This window comes from Cervus canadensis, chromosome 13 (genome assembly GCF_019320065.1).
Source record: "Cervus canadensis isolate Bull #8, Minnesota chromosome 13, ASM1932006v1, whole genome shotgun sequence".
Taxonomy (NCBI): domain Eukaryota; kingdom Metazoa; phylum Chordata; class Mammalia; order Artiodactyla; family Cervidae; genus Cervus; species Cervus canadensis.
Genome location: NC_057398.1, coordinates 4,777,892 through 4,791,868, shown reverse-complemented (window position 1 = coordinate 4,791,868; position 13,977 = coordinate 4,777,892). Strand labels below are relative to the sequence as shown.

The 13,977-nt window shown below is 38.0% G+C and overlaps 1 protein-coding gene across 1 annotated transcript; it reads left to right on the top strand.

Moving 5' to 3' along the window:
* Positions 1 to 7,195: 7,195 nt before the first annotated feature.
* LOC122452103 (complement factor H-related protein 2-like) lies at positions 7,196 to 13,604 on the top strand. The gene is made up of 5 exons (XM_043485471.1): positions 7,196 to 7,332; positions 7,751 to 7,945; positions 8,299 to 8,475; positions 12,420 to 12,602; positions 13,036 to 13,604. Exons 1-5 carry the CDS (start codon positions 7,248 to 7,250, stop codon positions 13,230 to 13,232), a joined length of 837 nt encoding a protein of 278 aa, XP_043341406.1. The 5' UTR covers positions 7,196 to 7,247; the 3' UTR covers positions 13,233 to 13,604.
* The last annotated feature ends 373 nt before the right edge of the window (positions 13,605 to 13,977 follow it).

Below are 13,977 nucleotides of genomic sequence, written 5' to 3'. Positions count from 1 at the left end.
ACACTGAGCTCCTTCCAGAAAGAAAGAACTCTACCTCCAGACAGCCTTCAAACTCCAAACTGCAACACACACACCCTTTCTAGGTTTCCATGCTGCTACCTGCCCTGCATGTTTCAGACTTGCTAGTCTCACAATCACATGAGCCAATTCCTTAAAACAAATCTTAACCTCTCCATGTATGTTTGTCCCTCTGTCTCTCCATGTGTGTGTGTGTGTGTGTGTGTGTATGTGTGTGTGTGTGTGTGTGTGTATTATACTAATTTAGAATATGCTTCTATTCCTCTAAAAAGAACTCTTAATTCTTTATATAGACTTTGGTAATGAGAGATCCCAAAGGAAGAAAACCTTTAGGATAACTTTTCAAAATTGGCTCTGGAATTTCTGGAATTAATTCTCAAATCTGATTTTTTTAATGTATATTTTCTTGATGTGGACCATTTTTAAAGTCTTTATGGAGTTTTTTACAATATTTCTTCTGTTTTACATTTTGGTTTTTTGGTCACAAGGTATGTGGGATCTTAGCTCCTCAACTGAGGCTCAAACTCACACTCCCGGGGTTGGAAGGCAAAATCTTAACCAGTGAACTACCAGGGAAGTCTCCTCAAATCTGACATTTCTAACAGCAGTAATACATCCACTGCCCAGAGGAAGATGACACTAATAGTCCATGGCGTGCTATGACGATAAAGATACATAAAATATCAACAGTTGATACCTCCAATTGTATTTATAGGAGACAAGTATTTGATATCTTAGAGCATTTTTGTGAAACTAATGAGTAGGATTGGGTGAACTGGTTGATCCTCATTGCAAGAGACAAAGTGAAGAAAAAATGAGATGAGCTCGGGAATTCAAACAGTTCAGATGCTGCACAAATGCCCTTAAAATTTCCCTGCTGATCCTTGAATAAAATCCTTGTCTCCTGTACCCACTGAGCTGAGATCACTGAAAAGGAAACCCAGAATTTCATTCTACCAGTAGCTGGATTACAGTGAAAATTATGTTTTCAAACACACTAGGATGTCTGCAGTTAAAGTTGGAAAGAATGGGGTCCAAGAATTGGAATGAAAATGGTTGGAAAATTGGCCACAAGGAGATGGAAAGATGTATGTGGACAGATCTCTCTGATGAGTAAAAAAGGTGATCCTCACCAAAGACTGATTTCAGCAGAGGCACATTTAAAAGTCAAGTGGGTAAGATGATGTGTTTGGTGGATACAGGCAGATTGTCCCCAGCCACTGCTGTTATGTCCTGGTGGGTTCACGTACAAATGGGCCATGGTGATCAGAACGGAAGTTATTTATGGGCTCAGAAATATGACTTCCACTCCACAAAGCCTATCCCCTGGGCCACTGCTGAGTGTCCCATCTGCTGGCAGCAGAGACCAGCTGAGTCTCCGGTGTGGCACAATCCCAGGGTGAGGCCCCGCCCCCAATGGCAGGTGATTCCTCTGACACTTCAGTCATGGATGTGCTTTCCCTGCACAATGCAGCTGCCAAAACAACCCTCTGTGGACCTTTCCACACGGCGGTGATCCACAGGACAAAGCTTCTGATCGAGGAACTCATGTCACAGCAGAAGAAATGCAGCAGTAGCCTAGTGAATTTTGGAATTCACTAGTGAATATCGGAGAAGGCAATGGCACCCCACTCCAGTACTCTTGCCTGGAAAATCCCATGGATGGAGGAGCCTGGTGGGCTGCAGTCCATGGAGTTGCTGGGAGTCGGACACGACTGAGCGGCTTCACTTTCACTTTTCACTTTCACACATTGGAGAAGGAAATGGCAACCCACTCCAGTGTTCTTGCCTGGAGAATCCCAGGGACGGGGGAGCCTGGTGGGCTGCTGTCTATGGGATCGCACAGAGTCAGACACGACTGAAGTGACTTAGCGGCAGCAGCAATGAATATATAGGCCCCAGCAACCTGAAGCGGTTCGATTGATAGAATAGTGGCTGAGCCGTTGGAAAACTCAGTTTCCGTGAGTTTCCAAGGTGTCAGTCCTTAGCCAGGTTGTGGCCATTTCCCCTCTGCTCTAAGCCAGCATCTGATATATGGTGCTGTGTCTCCTTGGGCAAGATTAACAGTACCAGGAATCCAGTGGGAATGGGAGTGACGCACTCTTGTGCTGTGCTGTGCTTAGTCGCTCAGTCGTGTCCGACTCTGTGTGACCCCATGGACTGCAGCCCACCAGGCACCGCTGTCCGTGGGGATTCTCCAGGCAAGAACACGGGAGTGGGTGCCACGCCCCTCTCCAGGGGATCTTTGTGTGCATCTGAGTATAGTCACAGCAGGACCCTCTATGACCCACCTCCCAGAATGTTGGCAATAAAAGCAAAAATAAACAAATGGGACCTAATGAAACTGAAAAGCTTTTGCACAATGAAGGAAACTATACGCAAAGTGAAAACACAGCCTTCAGAATGGGAGAAAATAATAGCAAATGAAGCAACAGACAAAGGATTAATCTCAAAAATACACAAGCAACTCCTGAAGCTCAATTCCAGAAAAATAAATGACCCAATCAAAAAATGGGCCAAAGAACTAAACAGACATTTCTCCAAAGAAGACATACAGATGACTAACAAACACACGAAAAAATGCTCAACATCAATCATTATCAGAGAAATGCAAATCAAAACCACAATGAGGTACCATTACATGCCAGTCAGAATGGCTACTATCCAAAAGTCTACAAGCAATAAATGCTGGAGAGGGTGTGGAGAAAAGGGAACCCTCTTACACTGTTGATGGGAATGCAAACTAGTACAGCCACTCTGGAGAACAGTGTGGAGATTCTTTAAAAAGCTGGAAATAGAACTGCCATATGACCCAGCAATCCCACTTCTGGGCATACACGCCGAGGAAACCAGATCTGAAAGAGACACGTGTACCCCAATGTTCATCGCAGCACTGTTTATAATTGCCAGGACATGGAAGCAACCTAGATGCCCATCAGCAGACGAATGGATAAGGAAGCTATGGTACATATACACCATGGAATATTACTCAGCCATTAAAAAGAATTCATTTGAATCAGTTCTAATGAGATGGATGAAACTGGAGCCCATTATACAGAGTGAAGTAAGCCAAAAAGATAAAGATCATTACAGCATACTAACACATATATATGGAATTTAGAAAGATGGTAATGATAACCCTATATGCAAAACAGAAAAAGAGACACAGATGTACAGAACAGACTTTTGGACTCTGTGGGAGAAGGCGAGGGTGGGATGTTCTGAGAGAATAGCATTGAAACAAGTATACTATCAAGGGTGAAACAGATCACCAGCCCAGGTTGGATGCATGAGACAAGTGCTCAGGGCTGGTGCACTGAGAAGACCCAGAGGGATGGGATGGGGAGGGAGGATCGGGATGGGGAACACATGTAAACACATGGCTGATTCATGTCAATATATGGCAAAAACCACTACAATATTGTAAAGCAATTAGCCTCCAACTAATAAAAATAAATGAAAATAAATACATAAATAAATTAATTAGTTAAAAGGTGCCTCAAAGCACATTAAAGAATATTTAATGTTAGTAATATGCTGAAACTCTTGTACTCACTACTGTTGTCTCAAGTGAGTTTTTTAAAAAATTGGTGCTTCCCTAAGCACCGGCTTCCCTGGTGGCTCAGACACTAAAGAATCTGCCTGCAATGTGAGAGACCTGAGTTTGATTCCTGGGTCAGGAAGATCTCCTTGGGGAAGAAATGGCAATCCACTCCAGCATTCTTGCCTGGAGAATCCCATGGACAGAGGCTGGTGGGCTACGGTCCATGGGGTCTCAAAGAATCAGACACGACTGAGTGACTTTCACTTTCTAAGCACAAGAAAGGATACGTGGCGGAGTAAGGTCCAAAGACACGTTGGTTTCCATAGACCCCCACAAGCCAAGCTGGGTGAAAGGACAAGAGAAAGTGATAGTGACATGGAATCAGCTATTCATATATGCTTCACCTGGCTGAGAGAGAATGTCAATGATTTTTGAGAAGTTTTAAGTTAAAAATTAGATTTTTATATCACTTTTGGAGCCAGTCTGTTACTGTCTTTAAAAAAAAACAAACTTGTAAAAGTGCATATCAGGGAATGAATTCAAGAAACTGTTGTGAAACCACTACTAGGAAATCAGGGGTTTTTAAAGCTCTCTGAACTTTGATATTTACTAAGTGGCCTCACTTAACTAGCATCATATTGACAGAAATCCCCTAAATTCAGTCACACTTGATAAGCCGCTAAAGAACCAAACAACACAACTGGAATATTTATATGAACATGCCATTGGGAATATCTAACATACTGTTACTACTCAACGTCATCCTCACCCTGTGAGATTTTCCTGTGCTCATGGAAAAAGTTGAAACAGATCTGAACATTCAGTTCAGATTACCCTCCTAAGTGTAACTTCATGTTTATCTACTTTCATATGCCTCTGTAGAAATTGTCTATATCGTATCATCATGATGGAAAGTAAACTTACAGGAAAATTACCTTATACTTTCCTAAGGAAAAAGAAAATAAATTAATTAATTAAGTTTTCTGGTTTTTTTGAGTTTCACATCAAAAGGACTCTCAATACTAATTATGCAAATAGAGAAAGACAAATACCATATGATATCACTTACAAGTGGAGTCTAAACTATGACACAAAGGAACCTATTTATGGAACAGAAACAGGCTCACAGACATGGAGAACAGACTCGTGGTCGCCAACGGTGTGGGGGAAGGAAGAATGGGGAGAGTGGGATTAGCAGACACGAGCTATTACATGTATGAAAGATAAACAACAGAACTGTTCTGTATGGCGCAGGGAACTGCATTCAGTGTTGTGAGATAAACCACAACGGAAATGAATGTGAAAAGGAATAGATGCATAACTGAACTGCTCTACTATACAACAGAAATAAGCACAACACTGTAAACCAACTATACTTCAATAAGAAGTAGTTTTTAAAGGGTTCTATTTTGTTTACCAACCAAAAGACAACTGTCACCTCACCCTTTCTGGGGAAAACTTCTCTTCCCTGCCTAATTACATTGGTGCACAAAACGTAATCTCTGGGTGGGTATGTATTTCTGAACTCTCTTCTTTCTGCTGATCAATTTCACTATCATTAGCCAACTACCAAACTGTGATAAACACAATATCTTAATTATAAATCTACATAGCTGGTATTACGAATCTTCTTTTATCTTCAAGATTGATCTGGCCATTGGCACATGCATTTTTAAATCATATCATTAACTTTTGGAGGACAAATTGAAGAATCTTACTAGGGTCATGTTCAAAACATAAATTAATTGAGGAAAATTGACATCTTGGTGATACTAAATGTTCTATTCCAGGTTTATCATCTACTTCTTCCTTCATTTGCATTTTAACATTTTCCTCAGCTTTGTTTTACAATTTGCGGTGTAGCACTCTTCAAACATTTTCTTAAATGCATTTCTTTTTTTTTTTTTTAAGTCAGTGTGGCTTTTAATATTTTTTCAATTTTTGTTTTTATATGAATTTTTTAATATAATAGGTCTAATAGCCTTTTTTTTTTTTGGTGGAATCCTTAATTTGTAAACATTACATGCTATAATTATGTTTTACTCTGCCCTTACCACTTACCATCGTAATGGCTTTTTTTCTTTTGCCTTAGTGAATTCAACATCATCTGGACTATTTATTATTATAAAACACTCTTCATTATTATATGGTAATTCTCTTTTTATTTTATTTTATCTGGTTTTGGAGTTTCACCCCATAAATCCTCATGTGGATTTTGTAGATAACTTAAGGAGAAATATGAAGATTTGGGGGAATTTCTCCGAAAGTGGGTAAATATAGGTCTCGGTTTGGTTCCATTTTTTCAAGGGTTGGACACTGAACATTTTCTGCTTTCTTTCAGTCTGTCAAGTACTCATTGCTGTAGTTTGTATTAGTTTATAATATTTCTTTATAGAAGGGTTAGTTTCTATAAGCTATTTTTCTATTCTGGAAGTCTTAATTACATTAATAAATAATTTAGTATTTTGAAACTACTATAGTAATATTATGTAAGGAAATAAATAATTTCAGTGCATTAACTCTCTCACATTGGTGACTGATCTATTTTCTTCTCCTTTATACTAGTATTATATTTTCCATGTTAATTATCTGCTTGGTAATTAGATAATAGAATTTCTTGATAATAGAAATTCTCTTCTACTAAAGAATTGCACTTTAAATGATGACAAATATAATTCGCTATATAAATACACACATATAAACAAAATAAATAATAAAAGCAATTAATAAGTTAGTGAAAGAACAGATAAAGATTCTTGAGTTATATTCTTATAAAAAGAGGATTATCACTGTGTGCATCTAAATATGTTTTAAAATTAAAAGGTGCCTCAAAGTACGTTATGGAAAAGGAAATGTTTCGCAACCCACTCCAGTATCTTTGCCTGGGAAATCCCACGGACAGAGAAGCCTAGTAGCTACAGTCTGTGGGGTCACAAAGAGTCAGACTCAAGGGAGCACACATGCAAAGCACATTAAATACTTAATGCCCAGAATACACTGAAACTCTTGTACTTATTAGTGTGATCCCAAGTGAGTTCCAAAAAAACTGGTGCTTCCCTAAGCACAAGAAAATATAGAGGGTGGAGTAAGGTTCAAATACACATCAATTTTTATAAATCCCTACCCTACGCAAAGCTGGGAGAAGGTAAGTAAAGGCCATGAGAAAGTGTTAGTGACATGGACTCGGTTACTCATCTGGCTGAGAAAGAAATGGTGTTTTTGAGACGCGTTTAATTTAAAAATTAGTGTTTTATATCACTTTGGAGGCCAGTCTAGTACTCTCCTTAAAAAGAAACAAACTCATACAAGTACATTTGTTGTTGTTCAGTCACTCAGTTGTGTCCGACTCTTTGTGACTCCATGGACTGCAGCACACCAGACTTCCCTGTTCTTCACCAATTCCCAGAGCTTACTCAAACTCATATCCATTGAGCTGGTGATACCATCCAACCATCTTGTCCTCTGGTGTTCCCTTCTGTCTTTCCCAACAGACAAGTACATATCAGGGAATGAATTCAAGTGTTTTGAAACGACTACCGGGAATTCAGGGATTTGGCAAAGCTCTTTGAACTTTGATACTAAGTGACCTCACTTAACTAGCATCACATTGATAGATATCCCCTTAAATTCAGAGTCACACTTGATGAGCTGCTAAACGACCAAACAACACAACTGGAATATTTGCATGAACGTGCCTTTGAGAATGTCTAACAAGCTGTTACTACTCAATGTCATCCTCACCCTGTGGGTTTGCTGTGCTCATGGGCAAGGTAAGTTGAAACAGATCTGAACACTCAGCTTCCCTCTTAAGTGTAACTTCATGTTTTATCTACTTTCATGTGTCTTTATATTTTAATAGGCGACTTGTCGAAATTGTCTGTATTGTGTCATCATGATGGAGAGTCAACTTATAGGGAAATTACCTCATACTCTAAGGAAAAAGAAAATAACTTATGTTTTCTCTCTCCTCTTTTCGCCTATATAATGTCAATATTAGAAACACTTCCAAAGAACATAAACATTCTGTATTTCTCCAGGACCTTTACACCCTATTAGTTATAGACTGTCCCAGATCTCTATCACTACTACAAGTGGGATAATTAAGCTAAGAATAATAATAAATTCATCAATGGGATTATTAACATACATAGAACTATTCACTAATGTAGGATAACTATTTTTTTTAAGGAAGAATGTGTGATTTTCCAGAAATAAAACATGGAAGCATATATAATGAAAATAAATATAAAAAAATCTTCCCAGCTGATGTAGGGAAATATTTCTACTACACCTGTGATCACAGCTTTGTGACTCCTTCACAATCACTCTGGACTCGAATAAACTGTACAGAGGGAGGATGGTCCCCAGCACCAAAGTGCCTCAGTGAGTAAGCACCCTCCTCATCACTGGGATGAATTATCAGTGTGTCCGGTGGGTGGAGAGGCTGTGCCTGAAGGAATCGCGGGGTCTGGACAGTCGTAGCAATGGAGACCAGAGGAGCCAGCAAAGACGACCTATGACAGTCATTGTGAAAAGATGTCTGTGGAAAGTAACTTCACAAATGAAAAATGTTTTCATTACACAAGTTGGAATTAATGACACGGCATACTAATTTTTTACATGCATGGCCTAATTTTTAAGAAGCAAATTTTTTGTACTTGATTTCTCTTTGGAACTTTGCAAAATGTCATACTCTTTCATTGCAAGATGAGTACCAGTCATCTTTTGCCTTTTAGGACAGTGCTTTTTCCCTTGGGTGGAAAATGGTCAATCTACGTCTTCAGGACAAACACACCAGGAAGGTGACACTGTTCACATTGTCTGTGATGCTGGCTACAGTCTCCCAAATGGTCAGAGCAACATCACATGTGGAGAAAGAGGCTGGTCCTCCCCTCCTGAATGCCGTCGTGTCTGTGAGTAACAACACACTGTGTTCTTGAGTCTGGTATTCATTTATATTTTATAGAGAAATAACAATATTAAGTACAGGTGATATTGCTATTGCTACTATCATCACCTTTTCAGTTCAAGGTTCCAACTCTGCCTAAGTAGAGCTGCAAATACCTGGGTCATCACTAAAAAATCATTTTATCTACTTACATAAATTAAATGTAGGTAATAATAGCAAACACTAGCCAAGAACACAGTGAAAAACTATAATTCTCACATTATATAGTTGCTTCAGTGAATGATTTTCATCAGAATCAACAAATCTTGGTAATACATATTGTGCTGCTTTTGAATATATAGCATTTTAATGTAAATCCTAATAGCTTCACATAATATAACAATGCATCAAAAGAAGCAAGTCAAAATATGGTTCTCTCATGGAACTTTAAAAGGCAGCCAACTGACTCTGACAAGGTCCTTTGGCAAGTAAGTGAATGATACATAGGGAGGAAACAAAGGAAAAGAAAACTAGCCTTTTTCAATGTCAAAACCAAATTTGTCAAATTGAATATTTTTCAGTTACCACACGTGGCTTTTACTTCAACTTAGGATAAGCCTATTTATAATTCTGTTGAAATAGGCCATTCCAGTTGTTTAATGATCTTTCCTATTACGATGATGCATGTTTTCCATACCACCAAGCAATTCCCTGAAACTGTCTACCTGGAAATACTGTCAGTTCCCACAGGTAAGAGCTCAGGCCCCCAAGACTTCTTCCTCCCACCCCCCACTTCACAAGTCAGTCACAAGTCTAGCTTGTCATCTATGCTTTTGTCTACTAGCTATGTATTAGAGGTTCCCAGGACCTCTTCTTCAGGTTCAATTAATTTGCTAGAGTGGTTCACAGAACTGAAAGAAACATTTGATTTCCCATATTCCCAGCTTAAAGAATATAAAGAACATAACTGAGGAACACTCAGATGGAAGAGATGCACAGGGTGAGGTGTGTGGAAGGCGTGGAAATTCCAGGCCTTTATAATAGCCCCTCTTCCAGCACCCACATGCTCACCAACCAGGAATCTATCAGAATCCCATCCTTTTATTCTTATGGAGGTTCTATGATGGGGCAAACTGATTAACCCATCAGCAGTTGATGCAATCTGCAGCCTCTCTTCCCTCCCTGGAGGCCAGGGTTGTGGAATTGAAACTTTCAATCTTCTCATCACAGGTTGGCTCCCCTGGCAACCAACTCAGGTGGTTTTCATTGTGTATATACAATGGAATACTACACAGCCACAAAAAAGGAATGAAATAGTGCCATCTGTAACAACATGGATAGACCCAGAGAATATTATCTTCAGTGAAATGCACTCAACACAGAAAGACGAATATTCTATGATATCATTTATACATGGAATCTAAAAAATAATACAACTGATTGTACATGCAAAACAGAAACAGACTCACGGATATAGAAAAAAAAATCATAGTTACCAAAAGACAGAAGGAAATAGGGGGGACAAGTTAGAGGTATGGGATTAAGGGTACAAACTACCATGTATTATATAGAACTGATATGCCACAAGGGTATATGGTATAGCAGAGGGAATTACAGTCTCTGTCTTAAACTATAAGGGAGTATAATCTATAAAAGTACTGCATCACTATGCTATACTCCTGAGACTAACACAGTATTGGAAACCAATTGTACCTCAGTTTAAAAAAACCCAATTATCCTGTTTGTTCGTAAGGATTCAACTGGAACTCTCATACATTGCTGGTGGGAATGTAAGATGGTACAATCACCCTGAATATCAGTATGGCAGTTTCCTATAGATTTAATCATGCATGTATCAGATAGCCCAGCAATTTCACTTTTAACTATACATCAGGAAATAGTGAATACATGTTTACTCAAAGACTTGAGTCCAGATGTTCATAAATAGCTCAATTATAACTGCCACAAACGGGAAACATTTCAAAAGACAGTCAACAGAGGATAAAATGGATAAACGTACTTATGTTTATATAAAGCTACCCTGCTTCACAATGAAAAGGAGTGAGCTAATGATGCAAGACACCACAGAGCAGACGGGGCCTGACATTTGATGCCATAAAGCAGCCAGATGTAAGAGAACGCACACTGTATGAATCCATAAACAAAGTTGTAGGGAGGCAGCACTGCTCCACAGGGACGGAAAACACGGGCTTCCAAGCGGAGGAGAGTTGTGGGGCAGGGGTGGGGTAGAAATGGAACGGCGGAATAGTAAGGGGAGAAGCAAACTGCCTCTAGTTGACTGGGTTTGTGACAATTACACATTGTCACATCATTGGCTGACACGTGGATTTTATTGTATGTAACTCAAATCTGAATAGAGGTGATTTTAACAATTTTAAAAGATCACCTTTATTGGGTGATTATGGGAAATGAATCTAAAAAAGAGTTGATATATGTATAAGAGATTCATTTTGCTTTCCACCTGAAATTAACACAACATTGCAAATCAACTATACTGCAATAAAAAGAAAATTTCCAGGAAGCGATACACGGATATGTATTACTGAACACCTGAAACTAGAACGGCATTTTTACTCAACTATGCTCCGATATAGAATAAATTTTTAAAAAAATGAACATTTGCAAACCAAACATATAGGTGTCCAAAAAATTGTAATGTGATTGAATTATTAATTGAAGAAAGGAAGCAGAAGCAATCTGCTAAGCAGAGATTAATAAAATAGAGAATATACAAAATTATTAGAAACAAGAAATTCCAAACAGAAAGAAGAGAACAATTATGAAATACAAACAAAAATAGCACAGAGGTGAGAGTGATGTCAGCAAGATAAAGGATAAGATGCTCCTCCTGGTATTCCACTTTCAATAATAAAAATTTAGCATCTATCCACAAAAGTACCTTTACGGCAGATGCAAGATCCAGGTTCCAGGAGACCATGAAACCCCCAGGGTGCAGTCCAAACACAAGGACAGGCATCTTGTTCCCTTCCAGTGTGGGTGAAAAGTCTAGACTCATCAACTGGCCCTTGTTGATCAAAGTGAAGAGAAGGTTGGTCTTAGGTTTACTCTGTGGTGTTTTTTTAGACTAAGTCCTGTGAAAAAAAAATGTTTCTGTCTTGCTAGGTTGATCCCTTCCTGGGCCTGTGCCTAAAGAAAGCAGAACCTTCTTGTGACCTTTTCGTTTGTTAATTTTGCCTGAATGTGAGATCATTTCTGGGTTGCAATCTCAGTGCCCAGTCCTGATACATACAAAGCAAAGGGAAAGCTCCACCAACCAGTGCAGCCTAACTCCTTCAATCCCAAGGTCTCAAAACAATCTACTTTTTTTTTTTCATTTATTTTTATTAGTTGGAGGTTAATTACTTATTTTCTACACTCTTCACAACCTCTTATGTTGGTTTTTATAATTCTGTTCAGTATTTTTAGTTAACAGAGGGAATATGTAGCAGAAGAAATAAGCAGAAATGTTCCCTTCTCATTTTGTCCAGACAGAAAGCCTGAAATTCCCTTCACATTATACACATTTGTAATTCCTTGAATTTTATTTAGGAAGTTGATGTTTCTCTCGGAAAAAAAATGAAAATCAATTTTAAAAGTTACCAAAGATTCAATAGCCATTGCAGTATGCTTAATACATAAGACCAAGAAACTTCCTTTGTTTATGGTAGCAATCCATCTTTCTAGCATACGTTCATTAAGGAAAACATTTTTAAGTACCAGAATATCACAAAGCAGACATGTTTGTTAATGTCTAATGTATGCTTTCACATGGGGTGAAAGGAAGGCCTCAAAATTTGACTCTGTTTAAGTGATTAAAATTCCTTAAACGAATCATTTCTGTCATCAGAAATCATAAATCTTGATGTCACATATCGTGGTATATTTTTATTTGTTTTCTTTAACCTCTGTTTTTCTTTGATCTCTCAATAAGTCGAATTATGTTTTTAGACCCTCAAGGAAGATGTGGGCCTCCTCCGCCAGTAGACAACGGAGACACTACCTCATTCCCATTAACACAGTATCCTCCGGGATCGGCTGTTGAGTACCAGTGCCAGGCCTACTATGTACTTCAGGGAGACAGATACATAGTGTGTCGGAATGGAGAGTGGTCAGAACCACCAAAGTGCTTAGGTAATATTTTCACCTTCTCATGGGTCCTGGGAAAATCAGTGTAATTGGTATAATATTGTGCTGTTTAGAATAGAAATTTTATGGATTAACAACAATTCCATTGAATGTGTGACTAAAAGATAATAATATATGAGAAAATAAAGTCTGAAAAATTATTGTTCAAGGAATCATAGCAATGAAAGATTATTTAATATAAACTCAATGTGATATTGATTTCTTGAATCCTTCATTATAACCCTTAATAAATTAAATGTAGTACCTCACTTTTATATCATTAATTGGAATCTACATAATGGATTTTCAGTGAATTGGCTTGGAAAAGATTTTGAGAATGAAATCCTGGACCAGTGTAGAAGATTCTTCTTGGAAGTCTAAAATCCTGAAGGAAATATTTGTATACTACTTAATGTTCTATGTTTCTTTTTAACTTCAGATCCATGTGTAATTTCAGAAGAAATGATGAAACAACACAACATACAGTTAAAATGGAGAGATGATAAAAAAATTTATACTAGAACAGATGACACTATTGAATTTACGTGTAAACGTGGATATCGCCCAAGGACACCAAATCATACATTTCGAACAACCTGTCAGAAAGGAAAATTGGTGTATCCTCATTGTGAATGAAACATTGGTGAAAATGCAGTCACAAAACTGAACTTTTCATTATTCATCCAATTCTCATTTTATCAAGTAAATCAGAATTTGTGTTAAATATTATGTGGATGGTGCAATTATAATCCAGGTGACCAACTAATCACTTCTTAAAAGCACATCATTAACACTTGGAAAATCAAAATGCTACATGTCCTATTTATAAAACAAAGAAGAAAGAAGAAATTTGGGAAGAAATTAGATGTAACAACTTCAATGCCTCCTTCCATCCATCATTCTAACTTTCTAAAATATTCTCCATAACTTCTGAAGTTTTCTGAGACTTTATTTCATAAAAAATGCTTATCTCCATTCTCAAAATATCATTTCACAAACACGTAAAAACCTGTGTGTCATACCTACATTAGTCATTAGATCTAGTTTATTATATTGGTAATTAGATTTCATTTCTTTTTATGACTCTGTAATATTCCACTGTGTTTTTGTACCACATCTTCTTTATCTATTTATCCACTGATACATATCTAGGTTGCTTCTATGTCTGGCCTATTGTAAATGGTGCTGCAATGAACATTGGAGTACATGTGTCATTTTAAGTTATAAATTTTTAAATCCCTGGTTTTCTCAGGGATATCCCAGCAGTGGAATTGCTGGGTCATATGGTAGTTCTATTTTTACCTTTTAAATGACCCTCCACAGTGTTCTCCACAAGGATGTATCAATTTACATTCCTAACAATAGAGCAAGAGGGTTCCCT

What these genes read in the sequence shown, in the direction of transcription:
- LOC122452103 (XM_043485471.1), top strand. Translation starts at nt 7,248, where the DNA reads ATGAACGTGCCTTTGAGAATGTCTAACAAGCTGTTACTACTCAATGTC. An exon ending in TTGCTGTGCTCATGGGCAAG is followed by an intron (nt 7,333 to 7,750) that starts GTAAGTTGAAAC and finishes ATTTTTTTTAAG; the next exon opens with GAAGAATGTGTGATTTTCCA. An exon ending in TCCTGAATGCCGTCGTGTCT is followed by an intron (nt 8,476 to 12,419) that starts GTGAGTAACAAC and finishes TTATGTTTTTAG; the next exon opens with ACCCTCAAGGAAGATGTGGG.